The sequence below is a fragment of the Cyanistes caeruleus genome, chromosome 33 (assembly GCF_971803275.1).
Source record: "Cyanistes caeruleus chromosome 33, bCyaCae1.hap1.1, whole genome shotgun sequence".
Taxonomy (NCBI): domain Eukaryota; kingdom Metazoa; phylum Chordata; class Aves; order Passeriformes; family Paridae; genus Cyanistes; species Cyanistes caeruleus.
Genome location: NC_141734.1, coordinates 2,459,200 through 2,481,442, shown reverse-complemented (window position 1 = coordinate 2,481,442; position 22,243 = coordinate 2,459,200). Strand labels below are relative to the sequence as shown.

The 22,243-nt window shown below is 53.5% G+C and overlaps 3 protein-coding genes across 6 annotated transcripts in view; 1 reads left to right on the top strand and 2 right to left on the bottom strand.

Annotated features, from left to right (window-relative positions):
* Positions 1–113: 113 nt before the first annotated feature.
* LOC111945134 (E3 ubiquitin-protein ligase TRIM7-like) lies at positions 114–6,167 on the bottom strand. The gene is made up of 7 exons (XM_023947813.2): positions 5,493–6,167; positions 3,485–3,571; positions 3,048–3,275; positions 2,647–2,669; positions 2,427–2,542; positions 2,107–2,139; positions 114–1,720 (listed from the first exon to the last, which is right to left on the bottom strand). Exons 1-7 carry the CDS (start codon positions 5,997–5,999, stop codon positions 1,194–1,196), a joined length of 1,521 nt encoding a protein of 506 aa, XP_023803581.2. The 5' UTR covers positions 6,000–6,167; the 3' UTR covers positions 114–1,193.
* A 2,869-nt stretch (positions 6,168–9,036) lies between these two features.
* Positions 9,037–13,629, bottom strand: LOC111936795 (uncharacterized). Of its 4 annotated transcripts, none has more exons than XM_086870787.1 (3): positions 13,548–13,629; positions 12,757–12,902; positions 9,037–12,252 (listed from the first exon to the last, which is right to left on the bottom strand). In XM_086870787.1, the coding sequence occupies exons 2-3, from the start codon at positions 12,842–12,844 to the stop codon at positions 10,937–10,939; spliced, it is 1,404 nt and encodes a 467-aa protein (XP_086726913.1). In that variant the 5' UTR covers positions 12,845–12,902; positions 13,548–13,629; the 3' UTR covers positions 9,037–10,936. The 4 variants fall into 4 exon arrangements, with proteins under 4 accessions (XP_086726913.1, XP_023793671.1, XP_086726914.1 ...); XM_023937903.2 differs by having other exon boundaries at positions 13,392–13,601; XM_086870788.1 differs by having other exon boundaries at positions 9,037–12,249; positions 13,548–13,601.
* Positions 13,630–18,346: 4,717 nt separating this feature from the next.
* IL4I1 (interleukin 4 induced 1) overlaps positions 18,347–22,243 on the top strand; it is a 4,365-nt gene continuing 468 nt past the window's right edge. Inside the window, exons 1-8 of the mRNA XM_086870695.1 lie at positions 18,347–18,358; positions 18,913–18,961; positions 19,013–19,227; positions 19,769–19,881; positions 20,057–20,258; positions 20,647–20,715; positions 20,957–21,090; positions 21,277–22,243. The exon at positions 21,277–22,243 is cut by the window's right edge and continues 468 nt beyond it. Of these exons, the coding sequence (XP_086726821.1) occupies positions 18,347–18,358; positions 18,913–18,961; positions 19,013–19,227; positions 19,769–19,881; positions 20,057–20,258; positions 20,647–20,715; positions 20,957–21,090; positions 21,277–22,102 (1,620 nt within the window). The 3' untranslated portion in view covers positions 22,103–22,243. The remainder of the gene's footprint in view (positions 18,359–18,912; positions 18,962–19,012; positions 19,228–19,768; positions 19,882–20,056; positions 20,259–20,646; positions 20,716–20,956; positions 21,091–21,276) is intronic.

The following is a 22,243-nucleotide window of genomic DNA, read 5'->3' as shown; positions in this document are numbered from 1 at the left end:
AAAGAGGTTTGAGAGGGGGTGGAAACACCACACACCCAGGAACTGGGGACCCAAACTGGGATGAGAGGGAGTGCCCAGAGGGGCTGTGCTCCAAAACTGGGAGCTCCCAGTGCTTCAAACTTTTCCTTTAAACTTTATTTAATTTTCATTTAAAACTCAGATTTAAAACAGAATTTGAACTTACAGATACTTGGAAGCTCTAAGCTGGGACCATTCAGTGAATTGCAAGTGCCCCCAGAACCCCAGCATGTCTCTGTCTCCATTCCCTCCTGTGCAGGAGCAGCTTTTCCTCCTCCCCCAGCACCAAAAACCCCAAATTATCGGGTTTTAGGGTTTTTTTGCACAGCAACTTTTATTTCCCCACTAACAGTGACAGGGCAAAGGACACGAACAGCAGCAGTGGGGAGGGCACAAGGGGAGCGGGCAAGCGCAAGATCACACCTAGAACACAGACCCACCCTCCCCCAGGCCCCCAAAACCCCCCAGCCCGAGTTTGGGGTGATCCCAAATATCCACATCCCCTTGCTGGGATCCCAGGGCTCCAGGGGCTCAGAATTTAGGGGAACAAAATGCAGGGGGAAGTGGGGGAGATGAGGAGGCAAAGAGGGACATGTGGAGTTGACGGGGAGGCAATGGGGGATGGGGGGCTAGGAGGGAAATTGGAGGTGATGGGGGTACGAGGAGAGGGAAATGGGGGGCAATAGGGAATATAGGTGGGGTCACTCAGTGACAGTAGGACAGGCTCTGCCCTTTCCCCAGGGGGGAGGGAAGGAGATGGGATGGGATGACTTGGAAACCAATGGTGTCCAAATTGGCCGGGGGGGGGGGGAACGACACCCCTCCTCTCCACACAGCATTTTAGGGGGGAGGTGGGACACAAAGCTTTGGCTACTATTCGAAGTAGGATGGGATCAGCCTCTCCCTGCTCCATGGGGCTCCAGCTCCAAAGAAAAATAGAAAATGAACTACAGGGGTGTTTAACCAGCAACAAGGAGGGGGTGGCCAAGTAGCCCCCCTCACCAAACAACGCCCTTGAGGAAGATTTTGAGGGTAAAAACACTCCAAACTTTGAACTTCAACAGGAAAAAAATCCCCCCTGAATGGCCAAGGGCAGGATTTGGGGCGTTTTGCTTGGAAGCAAAGGAAAACCTAAGGATGGCAGGGGACAAGGGACACCAGTGAGCAGGGTGGGCTCAGTTGCAGAGGGACAGCGAGGAGCCCACATAGAAGAGCCAGAAAAACGGGAAGATCCTCTCGGAGAAGGCGGCGGTGAAGGTGAAGATGGGAGCCATGTTGTCAGCGTTGTAAAATGCCACCCACCCGCCCTCATAGTCCAGGTACACCCCGATCTTGCGTGGCCGCTCACAAAGGGACAGCGGTGTCTCAGGAGAGGTGAACGCCTGGTACTGATCCCAATTTTTGCCCTTCCAGTTGAGCCCCACCGCCCAAATCCCCTCCTCGGGGGCGAAGTCGACCTTCTCCTTGCGGCGCACGGACTCGCGGGCAGCACCCAGCACCCAGCTCTCCCCGTCTCCCACCTCCACTTCCCAGTAGTGGCGGCCAGCAGAGAAGCCCTCGGAGGCCAGGACGCAGAAGGCGTAGTCGAAGCGTTTGGGATGAGCCGGCAGCTCCTGAGGGGCCCCACGGAGCCGCACGCTCCGCTTGTCCTCTGACAGCACCAGGTAGGGGTTGGCTGTGTCGGGATCCAGGGAGAGCTCGCCTGGAGGGGAAAAGGGGAGAGGTATTGTGGTATTGGCAGGTTGGACTCAGTGGCTGTGTCCCAAACCCAACAGGGACAACACAGGTGAGTCACCTCTTGGATCGTTATCCCGCCTCTATGGGGATTGATCTATTGTCTGTATCCCAAACCAGAGAGAAAGGACCCAGGCGAGCCACCTGTAGCATCTTGAAGAGTCCACAAAGAACCCAAGCCAAGCAATTCCAACCTTAACCCTCGGAAAAGGAAGCTTAGAGCCCACATAACCCCCAATCCTGGCAAATTCCCACATTATCTCTTGGAAAAGCGAAGTCACAGCCCCAAATCCCAGCCAGTTCCAAGCAAACCCCTGGAAAAGGGAGGTCTTACCCCAATCCTGATGGCCTCACCTGTGTCATTCTCCAGCTCAAAGCGCAGGTTTTCTGCGGGAAGAGAAGGAAGGAATTGAGCCCTTGAAACCCCCAGAACTGCCCAAGCCATCAAGAATGATTCCTACTCCAGACTTCCACACTCAAATCCCAGGGAAATCATTACTTTTCCACCTTTTCCCTGGGATGAGCCAATGCTCAAACAAACTACAACTCTTCCAACCAGCCCAGGGGTGGAGTAAGACCCAGGCTCCATCCCAGCCCTGATTTTGGTGGACTTCCGTGTGGGATCCTGGCTGGGAAGCAGTGTTTTTTTCCAGGAAGGATCTTGTCAGGCTCACCCTTGAATTCCAGCAGCACTTCCTTGAGCACCGCACTCTTCTGGGAAAAGCTCTTCAGCTTCTTCTCCAGCTCGGAAAAGCCAGGCTCGGGCTTGAGGAACATCCAGCTTTCCAGGCTGCGGAGACATGGGAGTCAGGGACTCAATACCAGGGAACTCCCACTGGGAAGAGTTGAAATACCAGCTCTGGCCCGCAGCCAGAGGCTCCCAAGTTCACTCACCTGCTGCCAGCTGGGACGACACCCTGGAAGGGGAAGAAAACCCAAGGAATTTGTTAGGATCAGCATCTCTCCTATCTCAGAGATCCCAAAATCCTACCCAAAAACTGGAAGGATCCCATGAAGAGACTTGTCCCACCATAAAGACATTTTTGTTTCCATAAATGGAATTTCTCACCTATTAAAGGATTTTTTTCCCAACTAAATGGAAATATTTTGACCCACAAATAGAGGCTTCTTCACTTTTTTCACCCAATAAAAAAGACTTTTTTGTCCCCATAAATGGGATTTTCATCCCATAAATAGGATTTGTCCCTGTAATTAGGATATTTTTGCCCAATATAAGGGATTTCTGTATCCGTAAGTGGGATTTTTTTCCATAGAGACACATAACAGAGTCCCACCTCGCCAGGTGTGTTCCCTGTCCCACTGTCCCCGCCCTGCTCTGCCAGGAGCTTGTCCAGCTGGGCAATGTCCTCAGCCAGTCGGGCCACGCTCTCGTCCCTCCGCCGCCCAATGTCCCTCTCCAGCTCTTCCAGCCGGGAGAGCAGGAGCTGCTCCTTCTCCTCCAGGAAAGCCCGCAGCTCCTTGCACTCAGCCACGATCTTCTGCCGCTCCACCTCCGTCTGCTTCTGCAATTCCAAAGGAAAGACCCCTGTGGAGGGCAAATCCCTGCAGCCATAGAGCTCAGGGAATCACCCCAAAGTGAGAGAATCTCTGGGGGCTGGGATTCCCATGGGGAGGAGGAACCCCCCAGGTGGGACCAAATTCCCACAGCTAGGAAATCCCCAGGTGAGACTGAACCCTCCAGGATGGGAACTCTGGGACCCCCAGCACTCACCAGCAGCTCCTCACTCTGCCGCTCCCGCTCGGCCTTGGCCTCTTCACGCCCTTTCCTCAGGGAGCTCAAGTGCTCCTGGGGCACCTCCTGGAAAGCAGAACAATGAGATCCGTTGGGAATTCTTCCCATGGGTGACCAGGAGGGAAGCTGAAATGGCCAAACTCACCCAATCTGGGATTTTTTTTTTTTTTTTTTGAGCTGGAGCCAGCAGCTGCCCTGCTCCCCTCAACCCTGACCTCAGGCTGTGCCAAAAACACAATTCACCCCAACCAACCCAAAACTGAAAAAAAAAGTAAATTAATTTTGTCTGCCCATGAGGAAACAAATGCCCTGGTCCCACATCTCCCAGGATCACTTCCCACATTCCCCCTCCTCAAGGTGCCCCAAAATTGGGCTGGAGGCACCCCCCCAAGAGAAGGAACTGCTGCCTCCAAACTGCTCATTAAATTAATAATTAGTGAATAATTAATTAAACTAATCCTTATTTAAGTAGTTTGACCTCCATGGAGGACAGAGAAGTCCCAGCAATACTCTGCAAACACCAGCTGGCCTTGGGGGAAAATAAATCCACTTATTTTATAACTAAAGCCCAAAATACAAGGATTTTGACTGTTAAGAGCCGGAAGTTGCTGCCTTTGGAATTTATCCATGAGATTATAGCAATTACCAGGAAAAATAAAGAGAAGAGCTCAGCAACAACCAATTATTAAAAATTCATAAAAGTAGGTTAAAGAAGGGGGAAAAATCCCAAGGGAGCGATAACCTGGTTCTGCCTAAGGACGTTTGGGTCCTGAAAAAAAGAGCAAAATCCCAGATTTGGGGCGTGGGGACAGCCCCAGCGTCCCCGGAAGAGGAATCACAGCAGTTCCGGGACAAAATCCTCTCTAAAAGATTTTAATAACCACAACAACTACTGTGTGGTGGTTAATGATCCCACAATCCCCTTCCTTGATCCCTCGGGATCGTGCTGGTGCCACCCTCCTGCTGCCACTGCGCAGCGACATCGGCTCCGTCCGGCATCTTGGATCCCTCTGAATCCGCTGCTCCCGGCCTGGAATAGTGAGGCCTGGCCACCCACATCAAGCCCTTGCGCTTTTAATTACGAATTAATCCCCACAGTGATCACGACACGTCCCATATCGCGACATAGGGGAGCCCCAGCGCCGCCGGGAGGGTGCCGTTTTCGCTCTGCGTCACTCCTCAAGCACCCTCGGGTTGTGGGGCGGGGGGGGACAGGCGGCTCCTGGAGGAGTCCTGCTCCACTTCCAGCCTGTATCGGGATCGGGCCGGTGGGATAAATAACCGCCCGCCCCTGCGTTCCCAGGCTCCAGCTCGGACCTGCCCCGGGAAGGGGGAGCGGTGCGTTTCGGGGGCTGGAGGGATTTCGCACGATCACCCCCGCACGCCAGGACACCCTTTTCCCAGTATTCTCCCAGTTCGACCTCGCACCGGGAACACCTCCCGCTTACTGCATCCTACCCCGGGCTGTCCTTGTCTTGGGATGATTCAAGTCCTTATACGCTCCGAATCCTGGGAACAGCGCCCAGCTGGGGAGGAGATCCCCCGCGAAGATCCAGAGCCTGGAGGGACCCTTACTGCACCGCGCACGTTGGGGGGGGAGACTGCGGGCTCATTTCTGTACTCCCCTGTGGAACTAGAGGTTGCCGCTGCACCCGAAGGGCGCTTCCCCCCATGGAGAGGAAGTCCCTGGCGCACCCCCACCCCGTGAGATCTCCTTGGGCATTGCCAATCAGGGGTGGGGTGTTTCCGATCTCCTCCCCGCTTACTGCATCCCCCATTTCTGAGGGGGTGCCCCGCACCCCGAAAAAGACCCGGGAAGGGGCGGGGTTTTCACTGCCCCCTAACACCCCGAGGGGGTTCGCACTGCTCTCCTTATCCGGGGGAAAGGGGTCCCGATGCCCCGCCGCCCTCTCGGGAGGGGAGTCCTCGCCGTCCTCCCTCCGAGCCAGGCGCTGTGCGTGGGGGCGGGCGGGGTCCCGGCACTGACCTCCGCGGCGTGGGCCGCCTCCTCGGCGGGCAGCACAGTGTGGGCGCGGTGCTCGCGGGACAGGTGACACACGACACACACGGCCCGCCGGTCCTGCACGCAGTAAAGCCGCAGCGGCTCCCCGTGGCGCGGGCAGCGCGGCGGCCCCGGTGGGCCGGCCGGGACAGCCGCGGGCAGCGGCGGCGCGGGCGGCCCCGGTGGTGGCTCGGCGGGGCCCGGCGGCAGACCCAGCTGGCGAACGATGTGCACGATGTTGCCAAGGGAGCGGTTGGGGCGGAAGAGGCGCTGCGGGACCGGCTCGCGGCACTGCGGGCAGCAGAGACGCCGTGCCGAGTCCTCCCAGCACTGGGTCACGCAGGCGCGGCAGAAGTTGTGCCCGCACTCGGCCACCAGCACCGGGTCGTTGAAGTACTCCAGGCACACAGGGCACGTCAGCTCGTCCTGCAGGCTCCGCGCAGCGCTGCAGGGCGCGGGGGGCGCGGCGGGAGGCGCAGGCGGCGCCTCCATGGCGGCCGCTGTCCCGGTGGCGGCCCCGATCCCAGTGGCGGCCCCGGTCGTAGCGCCGGTGACGACAACGACTCCCCAAACCCTGCGCGTCCCTTCCCGCACGGCACCGCCGCCCGACTGGCGACCCGAGGGCGGGGCCACGCCTGCGCCAGGGGCAGGAGTGGGACCACGCCTGCGCAGGAGGGGAAAGGGGCGGGGTTTGTGCTGCGTGGAAACGGGGGTGGGCGTGGTCAGTGCCGCTCCTAAGATATAACGGGCGCGGCGTAGGGCGGGCGCTCGGCTGCGCTTGCGGGGGAGCGAGGAGGCCGTGGCGGCAGCCCGCCGTGCGGCGTCGTTGTGCGCGTGTGCGGCTGGCGTGGGGCGGGGGGACGCTGCCCGTAAGGCCCCGCAGGAGGGACCTGGCGTTGAGGCGGGGGCGGGTCTGTGGGGTGACGGGTTTGGGGACCCCTGCGGGATTCGAGGAGGGGTATCGGGGTCTGTGCGGTGCCGGTATATTATATTATTGGCTTTTCTCAAGTATTAAAATGAATGTTATGTATGTAATGTTGGAAAACTTTGCTGAATTAATGTAGTTGCTTTTATTTCTGCTATTAACGAAACTTAGAAATAGTAGTGTGGTACATATATATTTCTTAGGCTGTAGTATGATACTAAAATAAAGACTGCTTTTGTTCATATAAACCAGAGAATGAAAAGATAATCAGAACCAGCCCCCCTGCTTTCCCAGGTTATCTCATCCGGATGAAGACAGCAGTGACCAGACCTCCAAGGGAAAAATTAATTGAAACTCTGTTATTAGAGAGTCTGAGTATCAACGGAACCAAGAAGATTGATCTATTGGAGAGGGGGGAGTTGAAACTAAGCAAAGGAGTATCTAAAACTTAAGAGGAATGTTTGAATCGTGCATAAGAATCGATGGATATGCAAGAAATCGGTGCTTTTAAGGGACAATCCTTTGTTAGTAAGGTGTGCTCTTGGTTGAATGGTGAAGTACCCGGCCATATTTGTTCATTTTGCTTTATTTCTGTCTCCTAATTGTCTCTTTTTTTAAACTTTTAGAATTATACCAAAAAGGTGAACCTTGTTTTACACACCGGGAAAGGGGAGGAGTCCCCTACAGGCTGCTCAGACAGGGGGCTCCCCATAAGATGCAGGGAGACGTTGGATGTCTCAGTTCCAGTAGAATAGTGGGGTGTATGGGGATCTGCAGAATATTTTTGCAGGTCCGTTACTATGTTTTTCAGGGGTGTATTGGGGTTTATGGGATGGGGTTTGGGGACCCTGTAGGGTGGGTGTATCAGGGTGTATAGGATGGCTTGGGCGAATTCCTGTAGGATTGAGGTTTACTGAGGTCTATAGGATTTTTGGGGGGTTGCTATAGGGGTTGGGGGGGTGTATGGGTGTCTATAGGGTGCTGGGAGGGTAGCGGTCCCTATAGACTTTAGGATGATCCCAGATCCCTGGGGGGATGCGGACGATGCAGAGAGCCCTATGGTTGTTTTGGGGGTCTCTGTAGGATGCTCGGTGTTCCTGGCATGAGGAGATGAGGGTGGAGGGTTTTGGGGGTGGTTTTCACAGCATCAGCCTCTCTGCTGTGCCCCCACGGGTGTCAGAAATCTGCTCCAGGAACCTGAATTCAGGGGGAAATCATTCAAAACCTCCAACCGTAGCAAAAACTACCCCAAAAGCGCCATCAGCCCTTTCCCGGGCGAATTAGGGATTTGTATCTCTACTGGGAGCAATCCCTGCTCCACGAGACAGATGGAGAACACAACAGCGACATTAACCTCCTTTTCTTTACGTTTCCCGTGTCCGTGATGAGATTGGCTTTGGGGAGGAAATATTTTGTTACCATAAGGTCGGGAAGGGCAGAAATCGGGGTTAAAAATAGATTAACTGGTTAAAATTCGGAGTCAGAGCGGAGCTGCCCTCTTCCGAAATGGCGGCCTCGCCTTCAGGCACGGCGCGCGGGAAAATGGCCGCGGCCTCCCGCTCCCCATTGCTGCCCGTGCGGCTCGGCTCAAGATAGCGCCTGCGGCATGAAGCCCTGGGCGCCATCTCGGATGAGGGCAAGCCAGACACTGTTGCCTTGCCGACGTGCCCTGTCGGGGGGCAACGCCCGCGGAGCGAGGGCGAGGGGCAGCGAAAAGCGACGTTTTGGCCTCCAAACTTCCCATGGAGGGGTCTTAGTGCATCGGGGGGGGGGGTGGGGGGGACATTCCTTGATGTCGTGTTGCCCCCGTTAACAGAAAACTCCTTTTCTACCCCCAAAATCGTCTCTTTTTCCTGCTGTGAAGGGTCACGGCGGCCGCCGCAATGGGCGGGTCCTGCAGCCCCTTCCCCTCAGCCCACACTGGTTAAAACACCCCCTGTATCTCTCCCCGCTCCAAATTTAGGGGGTTTTTCCGCGCAGGCAAAGTGACTGTTCAGCTCATCCCCATCCCCACAGAGGGGCAGGAGAACCCCAGAACCACTTCTATTTTTATTTTTTTTTCCCTTCACTGAGCGGTGTTGGGGTGTTTTTGTTTTGTTTTGTTTTTTTTTTAATTTCCGCCCAGACCCGCGGTTCTTGCCGCCAGAGGGCAGCGGCCATTGTCCACAGTACTTTCCTCCCTCTTCCACACCCCCTCCCCTTTTTTTTTTTTTTAATTCCTTCTTTCCTTCCTTTTTAAAACTCTTATAGCTTAGGATATAGGAGGGACCGGGCTCACACGTTCCCCACGTGCGCGTCCCCATTTTTTGTGGGGAAAAAGCGGATTTTTTGGGAAAAATGAAGGGGCGGGGGTGTGGTGGGGGCTTTGCCGACAGCACCTCCTGAGCCGGACCCTGCAGGTAACGGGGAGATTTGGGTAAGGATGCGGGAAAAGAGGCAGAAAAATGGCTTGTTTTTCCCCATCTCCGTCCTTCCCTCCTCCATCCTCCCCTCAGAGTCCTGGATTTTCCTCTCTCCAGTCCCAGGGAAGGGGGAAAATGATAAAAAACCCACAACGCTCTCCCACCCCAAAACCCACCCTATTGTCCTTCCTCCTCAGGGGGATTCCTTCGGATGTGTAGACCCCTTTATTTCCATTTATTTTAGCAGAGTGGCAAAATACTGAGGAATAAATAAAGTGGCACGAGATGCTGATGGGGACTCCAACATACATAAAAATAAAGTGAAAAACAGCAGGAGGGATCTGTGCTGGAAACTGGCCATTTTTTCCTGCCATCAGTAAGTTATTCAGAATCTTTCAATACACCCTCTTCCCCCCTCCAGGAATAATAATAATAAATTAATAAAAATGAGATTAATAATTTGGATCCTTATGCACCTGCTGCACACCTCCACCTGAGGAGGATGAGGAAGGATGAGTGGAGCAATGGGAATTTGGTTTTCCATTATTTTTGTAAAGGAAAGCATCAAACGCTCTTCCTACAGCTGGGAAAACTCCAGTTTTCCCCCTAAGGCTCAGAGGATAATGGGGAAATAATGGGGTGATTTATCCTTTCTGGGCAGGAGGAGCAATTACTGAGGGAGTTTGGGGATGATCTGGAAAATTTGTGACACGATTCTCTAGAAAGAGTGTCCTAGACTCTGGGGATGAGCACCAGCGTTTGGTGCATTGGGAATGAGCTGTGTGGGTAAAATTTGGGTGAAAATGCCGCCCGCGGGGTGGGAGGGTGAACAGCGAGGGGGGACGGGCACACCCCCTGAGCTCTGGCCTGAGGGGCCCAGCTCTGCTTTGCACAAGCATCCTATGCCTTCCTCCTCCGCAGTGCCCAGGGGCTGGGTGGCTAAAGCTCTTCTGCCCTTCACTGGGGCGTGGAGGCCTGGAGAGGGGAACACTCTGCAAAGCAATGCCACAGCCCCACCAGAGCCCTGGCTGTCCCTTCCTCCTCCCAGCTCCTGAGGTGGGGATGGGGTGCTCAGAGTCCCCTCCACTTCTGGGGATACCCCACAGCCACACTGGGAGGGTGGTCTTGCTCCTGCCCCAGGATGGGAAAGGGATTGGGGGGCGCAGGATACCCTGGAATGAGGCTTAGGGTGGGGATGAGGGCTGAAGCGGTGGGAAGGGGGCACAGGGAGGGGCAGCTGTGCCTGCCAAGAGGGTTTTGGGGGGAGACGGGGAGAAGAGGAATGGGGGAACCTGAGGGTTGATTTGGGGAGAAGTGGGTATCATTTGGGGTGGTGGGGAGACACTTTTCCCTATAACCCTCCTCATTCTCTGCTCTACTAGTAGTGGGGTAAATGAGGGGGACTCAACTTGGGTGCGTGGCAGGGTGAAACCATACAGGAACTCCCTTCCACAGGGATTTTTGGGGCCAAACAGCTCAGAAAAGAGTCCTGGGGACCTCTACCCATCATCAGCACTGCTGGGACCTCCACAGACTTGATGGGGGTGTACAAAGGATAGGTCGGGGTGCATTAAGGTGGGAATGCTGGACAAGCCGGGCTGGATTTCCTGGGCTTGGAGTGACAATTAAAGGAGAAGGCAGTTGAGCCAAAAAGCAAAACTCCTCCACGTGTCTGCGTGATTTTGTCTCTGGAGAAGAAGGTGCTTGTGGAGTTTCCTGCCTGGAGCAGGTAAAGCATCAGGGCACAGGGTCAGAGGACAAAGAGACACAGGTGTCCATGAGGTACAGGGCTCCCAGTTTATTCCTGCTGTTTGTTTGTCCCCCCATCCCTCCCCGACGGAGCCAAGTGCCGTTTCCTTCAGGAACAGGCTCCTTCTGCCCCAGATTGTCCCTTTTCTGGGGTCTGGACTGCAGCAAGTGCAATGTCCACCCATTGCTGTGGGAAGACACCAGGGCAGATAAAGTGCCCTGTGCCAAAAGCACCCCTGTCACTCACCCCAATGCCCGTCAAGCGCCACTCGGTGTCCTTTGGCTTGTCCCCAAGACAAGTTTTTCCCTCTGTTATCTCTCCACGTCCATCACACCGAGGAGAATCTTGGTCCTTACTGGTCCTCGCTGCTGTGAGCTCCAGTCACGTCCCCAGCGAGCTGTGTCCTGGTGAGGGGTGACTGCCCCACGGCCTTGGGGAGGTGGCTGCGGCGGTGCTTGGTGAGGTGCGAGCCCTGGCTGAAAGCTTCGCCGCACTCGGGGCACTCGAAGGGCTTCTCGCCGGTGTGAACACGGCGGTGCCGCTCCAGGTGGGACGCCCAGGCAAAGCCCTTCCCGCAGTCGCCACAGGTGTAGCTCTTTTGCACGGCATGGCCACGTTGGTGCACCAGGAACGGGGGGGCTTCCCCAAAGCGCTTGCCGCAGTCACCGCACTTGTAGGGCCTCTCCGGCGAGTGGGTCTTGCGGTGCTGCAGCAGATGAACCTTCTGGGTGAAGCGCTCGCCACAGCTGCTGCAGGGGAAGGGCCGCTCGCCTGTGTGGACGCGCCGGTGCCGCTCCAGGTGGGATGCCCACACAAAGCCCTTCCCGCAGTCGGTGCAGTGGTGCAAGTGTTCCCGGCGATGGCACCGCTGGTGCCGCGCCAGTGCTGGGCCCGCCCGGAACAGCTTCCCACAGTCCCCGCAGTGCAGGGCCTTCCTGCCCAGGTGTGTGTGACGGTGCCGTGCCAGGTCGGAGCTCTGGCAGAAGGTCTTCCCACAAGCCGGGCAGCGGTGCGGCCGCTCGCCTGTGTGGCTGCGGCGGTGCTTGGCGAGGTGCGAGCCCTGGCTGAAAGACTCGCCGCACTCGGGGCACTCGAAGGGCTTCTCGCCGGTGTGAACACGGCGGTGCCGCTCCAGGTGCGATGCCCACACAAAGCCCTTTCCACAGTCCTCGCACTTGTGGGGTTTGTCAGCGGCATGGCCGTGGCCGTGGGCCGCCAGCTCGGCCACGATGGCGAAGCGCTTGCCGCAGTCACCGCACTTGTGTGGGCGGTCGCTGAGGTGGGTGCGGCGATGCTGCAGCAGGTGGGAGTTCTGGCTGTAGGTCTCACCGCACTCAGGGCAGCCAAAGGGCCGCTCGCCCGTGTGGACGCGCCGGTGACGCTCCAGGTGCGATGCCCAGGGGAAGCTCTTCCCGCAGTCGGCACAGGCAAATGGCCGCTCCCGGGCTGGTCCTTTTCCACGCAGGGGTTTGACACAGCCGGGTTTGGGGAGCACGGTGGGTTTCGGAGTACCAGGGAGCACGGCTTTGTCTGGGCGCTTCGATTTGCGCCTGTTGGAGCCGAGGGGCTTCTCCCGCTCCAAACTGTGGGGTGAGTGCGGTCCGAGCCCAGCACCGCTCTCCAATGCTCTGTTCTCCGCTGCTTTCTCACTCACCAGCCCCTGAGCTGCTGGGAAAGGGGAGAAGCAGGAAAAGGTGAAAGCGTGAGGAGCAGAATTTAAAACAATGGAGTAGCAACAGGATTCTCCTAAAAAATTTCACTTTTTCACTCTCCATCCTCTGAGCTTCTGAGAAGCGGGTGAAAGAGGGAAAGGGCATGGCCCTGATTGGAGAGGGGTAGGATTTAAAACAGCGGAGCAACAACGGGATTCCTCTTAAAAATCTTGTTCTCCCAGAGAGGAGGAAGAGAAATACAACAGGGACCTGATACCAGTTTGAACTGGAAATGTGGAGATGCCAAGGGCACTCCAGTGCCAGAATTTTCAATTTAAATTAGGAGAGATCAATAACATTATCCTGAAGAAAAAGAATTAAGGAGAGGGCTGGGGCTTGGAGAAATCCCCCTGGAAACTTGCCCAGATTCCTCCGCCCCTCTTCCCAAACTGCTTTTCTCGGAGCAAGGAAATGATAGGGGGATATACAACAAGGAAAGAGATTTTTGGGGCTTCCTTACCCAGGGACATGAGGGTCTCGTAGCTCTCGTGCATCACGTCAAGGTACAGGGCCTTCTGCCGCGGATCCAGCAGCACCCACGGCTCCATGGCAGGAGGGAGCACCAGCACAATGCAGATTGCTCCCTCGGGGCTCCCCCAAAATCCCCTGCAGGGAGGAGAAATCCCTTGAAATCAAGGAAATCCCTCCACAGCGCCTCCTACTCGAGATTTCATGCTTTTCCTGTGGTCACTTCGAGCAATGTCGGCTTTTCACCGTCCCTCCGTCCAGGACTAATCCTGAGCGCCCCCAGAACAACGCGGGAACAGCGGGGCAGAAGGCTGTCCTAGTTTAGGGCAGTCACCCCAGGACAAAGGGTCTCTGCTTTCCCCCCGCCTTTCTGGCAGACCCCATCCACAGCAATCTCTGCCTCCCGCTTCCTCCACTCCCCGTGCCACCGGGAACCAGCGATGGGGCCCTGCGGGCTGTATCCCAGGAGCATCCCCATGCCTGCGGAGCCCAGGGCTAAGTCTCCATCCTGCCTGTCCCTTGTTCTCTCCACAAAGGAGCTGCTGCTGCTGCCGGGAACACCCCCCCGGCCGTCTCCAGCCGCGCTGGGAGCCGAAGCGCATTCCCGCTGCCCTTTCGCCCCGTTACCTGCCGGCTCCGGCTCCTCGGCTGCCAGCCGAGCCTGCAGCCGCTTCCACAAGGCTTTTCCTTGGGAGAAGCGCCCTCCGTTCCCACGCTGAGGCTGCAGGGAGGGGGCGATGCCCAGACCCCCCCTTGCACCCCGGGACCACAAAGCCTCCCCACCAGGACACAATGGAGGCGATGCCGAGCTCAGCTCCGCTCCGGAAGCCCAAGACGGTATCCGGGAGAGGAGAGGCCAAGAAGCAGCTGCGCTTACCCAGAGCCCTCTAGAGGTAAAGTAATCCCAGACCCGTCTCCGAACCTCCCATGGAGCCTTTGGGAACTGCGGGGAGCCGCCGAGCCCCCCATCCTCCTGCTCTGTCACCCGCCTTGTCTCCCCGGCTGGGACCCGGAGGGTCTGAGGACCCTGCTGGAAGCTGTGCCAGGGAGATTGGGATAGCAGGACCACGGATGGATCACGGATGGTGGTGGGAATGTGGAAGGGTTTCGCTGGAATCCCCCCCCAGGTGAGAGAGGGGACACTGCTGTTTCCAAATCAGCAGCAGGCAGGAAGAAATTCGTGGTTTTTACCTGGAAAAGTAGCCCTGCTGGTGTTTTCCTGGTCAAAGTAAGTGGGTTTTCTCCCCTCAAAGCTCCAGGTGAGCTGCTTATAACAATGCCGCGAATAAAAGTAGTGGGATAAATACCCCTAAACCTCCAGGCTGGGGCAGGAAGAGCCCCCGGATCCTCAGGGTCCCCAGAAGGCTCCAGCAGCCACCAGGGATCAATTGCAGGGGCCAGCAGATCCAGAATTGCTCTTTCCATCACCCCACACCACTTCAGAGTAGAAAAAAGCTTGGGAAGAGGTTTATTGATGGGAAAACTAAATAAAATTGGGAAAGGGGGGGCTGCAAAGGAAGCAGGAAAGCCCAAGTGCTGAGAAGATGGATCCTTGAGGATGATGAGGGTGAAGAAGAGTCCTGGCATCATCAGGATGGCTGAGTGGCCTAAGGCATCAGACTCAAGGCCCTGCTATCCCTGCTGTGTGAATTCTCGTCCCCAAATAGAGGCGTGGAGTCACATTCCACTTCTGTCACACATTTTTCCTAAAAGCTCTTTATAAAATATAATTTTCTGTCTTTTTTTTTTTTTCCTATCCCTGATAAAAAATTGTCCCTGTTGTATCCACTCTCTTCAAACACTGGAAGCCCCAGTAAGCTCACCCCAATAAGGAACCTTCGGTTCTCCAAGAGAACCCCAACTTCCTCAGCCTGGGAGCGTTGCCGTGGCCTCCTCAGGACTTCCTCTGTCAGCTCCCCATCCTTCTCATGAGGAGAACCCCGATTTTGGACAGTTTCATCCAAGAAACTCCTCCCTGGTGCATTCATTTCTTGAATTATCCCCCCAATCCCAAAAGTTTTGCCTCAGAGTTACACGAGTACATGCAACAGGTGTATCCTAGGAATCCTCTGGGCAAGCAGGAAGTGAAGGACAAGAAAATGTTTTGAAAGGGCATCTTTCCTCAACAGGACCTGCCCACACCTCTCCAACCTGTGCCTGCCGGCCCAGAGACTCATTAAGGATAATTACCTCATTAATAAATCCACCCAAGATTTTCTTTGGTGTGCTTTACATATACAGTCTTTTTTCATCTCCACAGGGAAACCCTCCTCCATTCCAAGTGCTCGCCAACACATGCGTGATGTCCCACACAACATGTAGAATGAAATCCCACTTTTTTTCCCCCTCTCCTTCCTTTAATAAAAGTCAACCTTAAAACCAGAAAAGAGCAATTTGGAAAGAAATCATGAACCCTTCTCCCACCCTCTAATCACCTGCTTTGTGATGCAACAGATGTCAGGCAGAAACTCACCTTCCTGTAACCTTCAGGGAATCAACAGATGGGAGCAGGAAGTTGGGAAGGACAACTTTTGCAACTGGTAGACTGTTGATGCCCAGAAAATAAATCCCCATCATTGAGGTTGATCTCAAAAGCAGCTTGTTGGGACACACATTAATCCATGTCTTAATGTGAATTAATCCATGTTATCAATGTGAAACCAGCTGCCTTCACTCCAAACTCTCTGCTGTTCCTGGGAATGTGTATCTGTGCCAGTTTCATTGTGCAATGCCCACATCCCTCAGGATTTGTTATTTCAGATAGAGAAAATACATGGTTTTGGAAGTTCACATATATAATATGTGGGGGAAGTTCCCCCCACAGGGGAACAACCAGCGGACCACAAATCACAAAACATAAAATCAGACCCAAACCAAGGGTTTTTTTCCCAAAAAAATGATAGTTTCACCTTTTTCCAATCCACCATTCAACTGGTAGATTTTCTTAAATGGAGACATGCTCCAAGACAAAAGAAAAAACCAAGAAAAACCTTCAGTCCTTTAGTTTTCCTTAGAAGGAAGTCTTCCAAAGGTGTTTGTCACCCAATTTTAACCAAGACAGCACAGTGACACCCCCTTGGAAGAAGTCTTCCCTGCCATCATGAACTCACAGCTACAAGAAACATCAAGGGTCCCAAAAACATCCTGTGACTCACAGGATTTCATCAATGCATTGTGAAACTTCCCATCTGGGGGGATGTGCCCCCTGAATCTGACTGCGTATAATCTCAAGGGCTAAGTACTTGAGATACCACCACCACCACTGGGTGGATCCAGAGGAGGGCCACAAGTTCCACAGGGACTGCAACCGTCACTTCAACCAAAGCACTGATTACTGCTTAATCAGACAGTGACCACCACCCTGACTCACAGGGGACAGGCTGTACTCTGTGGTTTTAAGTAATTTTCTTGTATTCATTGCATTTATTGTAATTTTTCTATAAAATTGTAACTATGCCTTAAAATCTCTCCCAAGGTGTTTGTGTGCAGTTAATTTCCCCCACTGGTTTACCTTCAAAACAGCACAACCAGGAACGTGGTATTGGGAATCCTGCAGGAAGCACAAAACCACCCCCACACTCCACAAAAAAGCAAAATTCTGGGCAAAACCCATATCATGGCTTCTCCTGAGGAGATCCCTTGAACACGGCACCACAAGCCCACAATTTTCATGTCACAATTCCAGCTAAACCAGGAGATCCCACAAATGCAATCTGCAAAACCCTTGCCATGAATTTCCAAAATTCTACATAAATTTTGTTGGACTGAATGTTCCTCCATCCTGAGATATTTTATAATCATATTTAGTGAAACCCCACAGTTTTGTGGTGATTGAACATGATAAAGCCTGGTGAGGGTGTTGGTTCCAAGCAGGAGACTCGAGCTCTTGGTCCAAGAGCAAAGAGAGGGTTCCTTGGATGAGTTTAAGGTGCTTTGGCAAGTCCAAGATCTCCAGTCTGGAAAAATGCTGGTCTCAGTCCTAGAAAAATACCCAGTTTTTGCCATTTCAGTGAAGTTCTGGATAATCTTTAAGGTCTCCTTCCCACACAAACAATTCTTCATCCCCTCTATTCTGATGGAGACAAAATCAAGCCAAAATTGTCAACACCCAAGAGCATCCAGTAGGTGACTTTTCCCTGGAAATGCTCATTTTCATTCTTGAAATTATATTTTGAATGCCAGCTCAAGATCTCCCCAGGGTTCAAAAGGATCCCCGTGATGGTTATTCAGATTTCAGCAGGCTTTATGCAATACCAGGAAAAAAACCCTAGCCTGATTGTTCCCTTCTGGGAAATTGCTGCCTTTGGTGGAGCAGGGTGCGGTCAACATGGTACATCCCAAAACATGCAGTGGCCTCATGGCTTTACTCCAGTGAGTAAAGGGGAAAAAAAACAAAAACCCAGCAGTGGAACTAAGTCTAGTCAATTGCTGGTTCCCCTTCTAATGACAGATCCCACTTCACTCCCTTCCGGGTTGCACTGATTGGCAGAGGTTTTTCTTGAAGCACCAGATTGCTTTTGGTTTTTTTCCCCTTAAGCTGGGGTATAAAATGAATTCCAATCTCAGCAGAGGATTCATCTTCCTCCTGGAGAGATGACTGGGATTGGTGAGTGACTCCTCCCCTCAACCCTGAGCTCTCTGTGGGCTTTTTTCTGCTTTTCTTTCATCTTTGGTGTCTGGGTTTGGTGTTTTGGTTCCATCTGGTTCCACCTCTTTGCCACCTCCTGAGAGCATAGCCACAGACCTCCCTTTTTCCAGCTGGAGTATTCCATGGTCACCTGGAGCTCCGGACATTGTGGGAAGGAGACCTCCCTTAAAATCTGGGGCATGGGATGATCCTGATTTTTCAGGAAACACAGACACAAGCTTGGAGTCTCTGAGGGCCATCCCAGAGGACGCCTCCATGCTCCAAGTTGGTGGCATCTCCACATCTTCCAAAAAAACACCTGATGGAAGGTGGAGATCCAGTTGACACCTCCAAGATCTGGTCCCAGGGTATTTACTCTGATCTCCAAAAAATGGTCCGTAGTTTTTTTCCAATCCAACCGTGATGATTCTGTGATCAGGGCAGATCAATCCAACCTTATCCCACAGTTAACAGAACAACTGGAACAGATCCTTCCTAAATATTTTTTATACTCGTCTTATCAGCTGAAGGAGCTGTTGAAACACCTGCCTCAGGTGCTGAATGATAAAGGCTCCAAGGTGGCTTCCTGGCAGACCCACCCCAGATCTGTTGCAGATCTGGGGCTGCTCCAGAAAAAAACCCTCACAATTCTCAGGGATTTTCCAGCAGTGTGAATTACCCAAAGTTGGGTTTTCAAAGCTTCTTGTTTTTCCCTGAAAGAAAATTGGCAGCACTCAGGAGAAGGAAAAGAAAATGGAAGTTGTTCTTTGGTTATTTTGAAAAACAGAAACCAAAACTAGGAAAATCCCAAGGAGGGGCGGGGAACAGGACAGAGTGTGGTTCTCAGCTCAAATTTTCTTTCACTGTGAAAATGTTAAATAGCATTGTGTCTGTTCTGGTGGAAATGGTCATTTTGGGTCTGTTTGCTGCTCCCTGTAGGTGTCTCAAAGACACGATGATTCTGAAGGTGAGAATTTGAAATTGGGAGGAATTTTTAAAAGGAGGGGATATTAAAGGAGAGTAAAATTTTCTTCTCTAAAATTAGGTAGAAAAATTTTAATTAGGGAATTTTAAAGACGATAAATCCCATCTCTCTTCATCCCCCCAATTCATCCATCTTTTAGTGAAATTTTGTCTCCATCCGTCCTGTGCAAGTCCTCATCAGATCAATCTGCCCAATCCTGTCTTTTTCCCTCCACCCTTCACATAAAAACTCCTCGAATTGCCCAAGTATGGGAAAGGTCACTGAGGACAACAAGGTGCCTTGATTCTTTGCACATGAGTGACACTAATTACTGTTCTTGGAAGCTTTGGAGCTTATTCTAAGGAGGTCAAAGTCATTTTGGAAACTCACCACAGCAGCTGTAAAAGCAGAATATGAATATGGAGAGCTAAAAAATCATCTATGGGTTGATTTCTCCTAAAAAACAGGAACCACCATCACTGACCTCTCTTGACAGTTTCCATGGTGGACCTGCTGGTGCCTGGTATTGCACAACCACCCCAGTATCCTCTTTTTAGGTCTTGGATACCAACATCCTTGGACCAGTCTGTACCATCTGGAATGACCGTGAGTGCCAACGCCATGTTATTCCCTTCTCTTTTCTTCTTCCCTCCCCAGTGCTCTTCCAAATCCTCCTGCTTGCGGGTCTCCTGAGTGCCAAGCGGTTCCCATGCTTTCCCGAGTATTGTCTGCATGACCAGGACTACGAGGAGCTGCTGAAGATCGTCCAGGATGGGCTGGAGCCCACAGCTCACCCGGCGCACGTGGTCGTGGTGGGCGCGGGGATTGGCGGGCTGACAGCAGCCAAGCTGCTCCAGGACGCTGGGCACACGGTGGGAACTCCACAAGGCTCTCCCAGGCTTGTTTCCCTCCTCTAGAGGTCTTCCAGGCTGGTGAGGGAAAAGGAAATGCAGTGAGTCGACCACAGTGGTGGAAGAAGGAACAGAAGGAGATTTGTCTTCAATAATTCCCCTTGACATTTGTTCCTGCAAATCAAACAAGCCCTTTGCAGTCTGTCTTTAAGGCAACAGAAATTCCAGGGGTTTCCAAACCATCCCAAAGCACCTATGAGTCTCAAAGAGGGTTTCCTGGGCATGGAGGGACAGATTGGTCCTGCTTTCAAAGCCCTGTTTGACCCTGAAACACCATGAGAACCTCACCAGAGCTGGTGTCCAAATGCAACCCAGGAGTTGGGAAATGAGAAGCTGCCCCATAGGCAGAGGTGTCTCGGCCAACAGAGAAGGGTTTGGATCTACAGGTGCTTCATTTGCCATCTGAACGGGGTCTGTCCCACCATCTGGACCTTGTTTTGGGGGTGTTTCACTTCAAGCAAGACATTTCTCAAACACTTCCAATCTCCACCCAATTTTTTAGGTTACCGTTCTGGAAAGGAGCGGCTGGGTCGGGGGGCGCATCCGGACGTACCGCCCTGAGGGACAGGACTGGTACGTGGAGCTGGGAGCCATGCGCCTGCCAGGCAAGCACAGGTAAGGGCCTGTCCACCCCTTTGGTCAGGTGAGGGACCAGCCCAGTCTGGGGAGTGAATCATCCCCATCGCTTCCTCAGGGTTCAGCATCCACGCTAAAGAGACAAAATGCTTTGGTGGCAGAGCTGGGGGGTTGGCTGTTGGCTCATGGCACCATCGCTCTGCCTTTTTCCCAGGCTTGTCCGTGAATTCATCCGCCAGTTCAACCTGAAGCTGAATCCCTTCATCCAGAGTGACAACAACACCTGGTACTTCCTGAAGGGTGCTCGGGTCAGGGCTGAGGAGGTAAACAGCAACCCTGACATCCTGAATTACACAGTGAAGCCATCAGAGAGGGGCAAGAGTGCCGTCCAACTGTACCGGGAGGTACTGAACAAGGTACAAGACTTTCTCGTGGTGTTCCCTCACCTGAAGGATGAGTTGGGGAAAACTGGGCCAGGAGTTGGAGAAGACTTGGCCATGAACTGGGGAAGACTCAGCCCTCAGTTGGGGCAGAACAGGGTCTTTTTGGAGTGAAAATCAAAGAGGCTTGTTGAGAAACAAGGACAGATGGTTGCAAAACCCCTCTTTGTCCACAAGACATCCTTTGGAAGGAGTCCACCAGGATTTGGATGAGCAGAAAATGCCATACCAAGGCACAGCTGCTCAAAACTCGATGTCCAGAAGCTCTAGGGGTTACCAAACCCTAAAATCCCGAGAGAATTTTGGGCAGCACTTTGGGAAATGGATCTTTTTTCCCATGAAAATATCAGTGTTTCTTCTCCAGGCTTTAAAGAAGTTCCAGACCACTGATTGCAGGAAGTATCTGGCTCAACACGACTCCTTCTCCACCAAGGTAATGGGCTTGGACTCGAGGGCAAATTTAATCCCAGCTCTTGATAATTAACCTCCTCTCCCTGCTTTGAGAAAGGCCTGTCTGTGTCACTCTAACCCCATCCTGTCACCTTTTGGATGCTTTTCCCTAATAAATGACCCCTTCTACTTACAAAATGCTGAGAAAGGGGCCAGCACAGCTCCAGAAGAACCCTAACTGAGGTAGCAACCTCTGGCTGTGTCTCTTCTCCTGGGATCTCCAGGAATATTTGATTAAGGTGGGGGGGCTGAGCCGAGGAGCTGTTGAGATGATCGGTGACTTGCTGAATGAGGACTCAGGGTTTTACCTGTCCTTCCTCGCCTCACTGTGGGACTTCAGCATCTTCTCTGAAGAGAGGTGAGTGCTGTCCCTCCAGCCCAACCCTGTTCCCATAACAGGAAATGTCAGAGTGATTCCAAACAGGAACCACTTGAGGCTCAATGGGGCCTCCAAGCTCCGCTGGGGGCTCCAGAAGAGCTCTGGTTTTTATGCCCCCTAAACCCCAGCGTCCTTCCCACACCTCCCGTTTCCCCTCTCTTCCAGTTTTGATGAAATCACTGGAGGGTTTGACCAACTGCCCAGAGCCTTCCACAAGGCGCTGCCCAACGTCATCCAGTTCAACTGCACTGTGGAGAAGATCATGACAAAGGGCAACAAAGTCCGAGTGTTCTACCGTGCTCCGGACACGCTGGCCCCGACCGTCATCACTGCAGATTATGTCCTTGTCACCTCCAGTGCCAAAGCTACCAGGCACATCCAGTTCCTGCCACCACTGTCCCCTGCCAAGGCCCATGCCCTGCGCTCCATCAACTATGCAAGTTCCTCCAAAATTATCCTGGCATGCTCCGAGAAGTTCTGGGAGAAGGACGGGATCCACGGAGGGTACTCCATCACCGACCGCCCCTCCCGCTTCATCTACTACCCCAGCCACAACTTCTCCAGTGGGGTGGGCATCATCCTGGCTTCCTACACCTGGAACAATGATGCCGAGTTCTTCCTGCCCCTCACAGAAGAGAAGTGCCTGGATGTGGTGCTCCAAGACCTGGCAGACATCCACCAGGTGAGCAAGGAGTACCTGCAATACACCTGTGACCAGCATGTGATCCAGAAGTGGCAGCTGGACCAACACTCCCTGGGGGCTTTTGCTGCCTTCACCCCGTACCAGTTTGTGGATTACTCGCAGGCCCTGTTCGCTCACGAGGGCCGGGTCCACTTTGCCGGGGAACACGCAGCCCAGCCCCACGCCTGGATTGACACTGCCATGAAATCGGCCATCAGGGCCAGCAGCAACATCCACCATGACAGTAATGAAGCCCTGGCCACAGACAGGGAGTCGTTTGGGAGACTTGCGCACAGGGAAGAGCTCTGAGCGTGCCCTCAGCCAACTTTTGGTGGTGTGAATCTGGTTCTTTCCAAGAGAAATTAGCAGAATTCATTGGCAGTGAAGGTGTCAAAGAATTGCATGTCTTGAAGCAGGACCAAAGTGGTTAAACATGTCATGGGGAGAAGA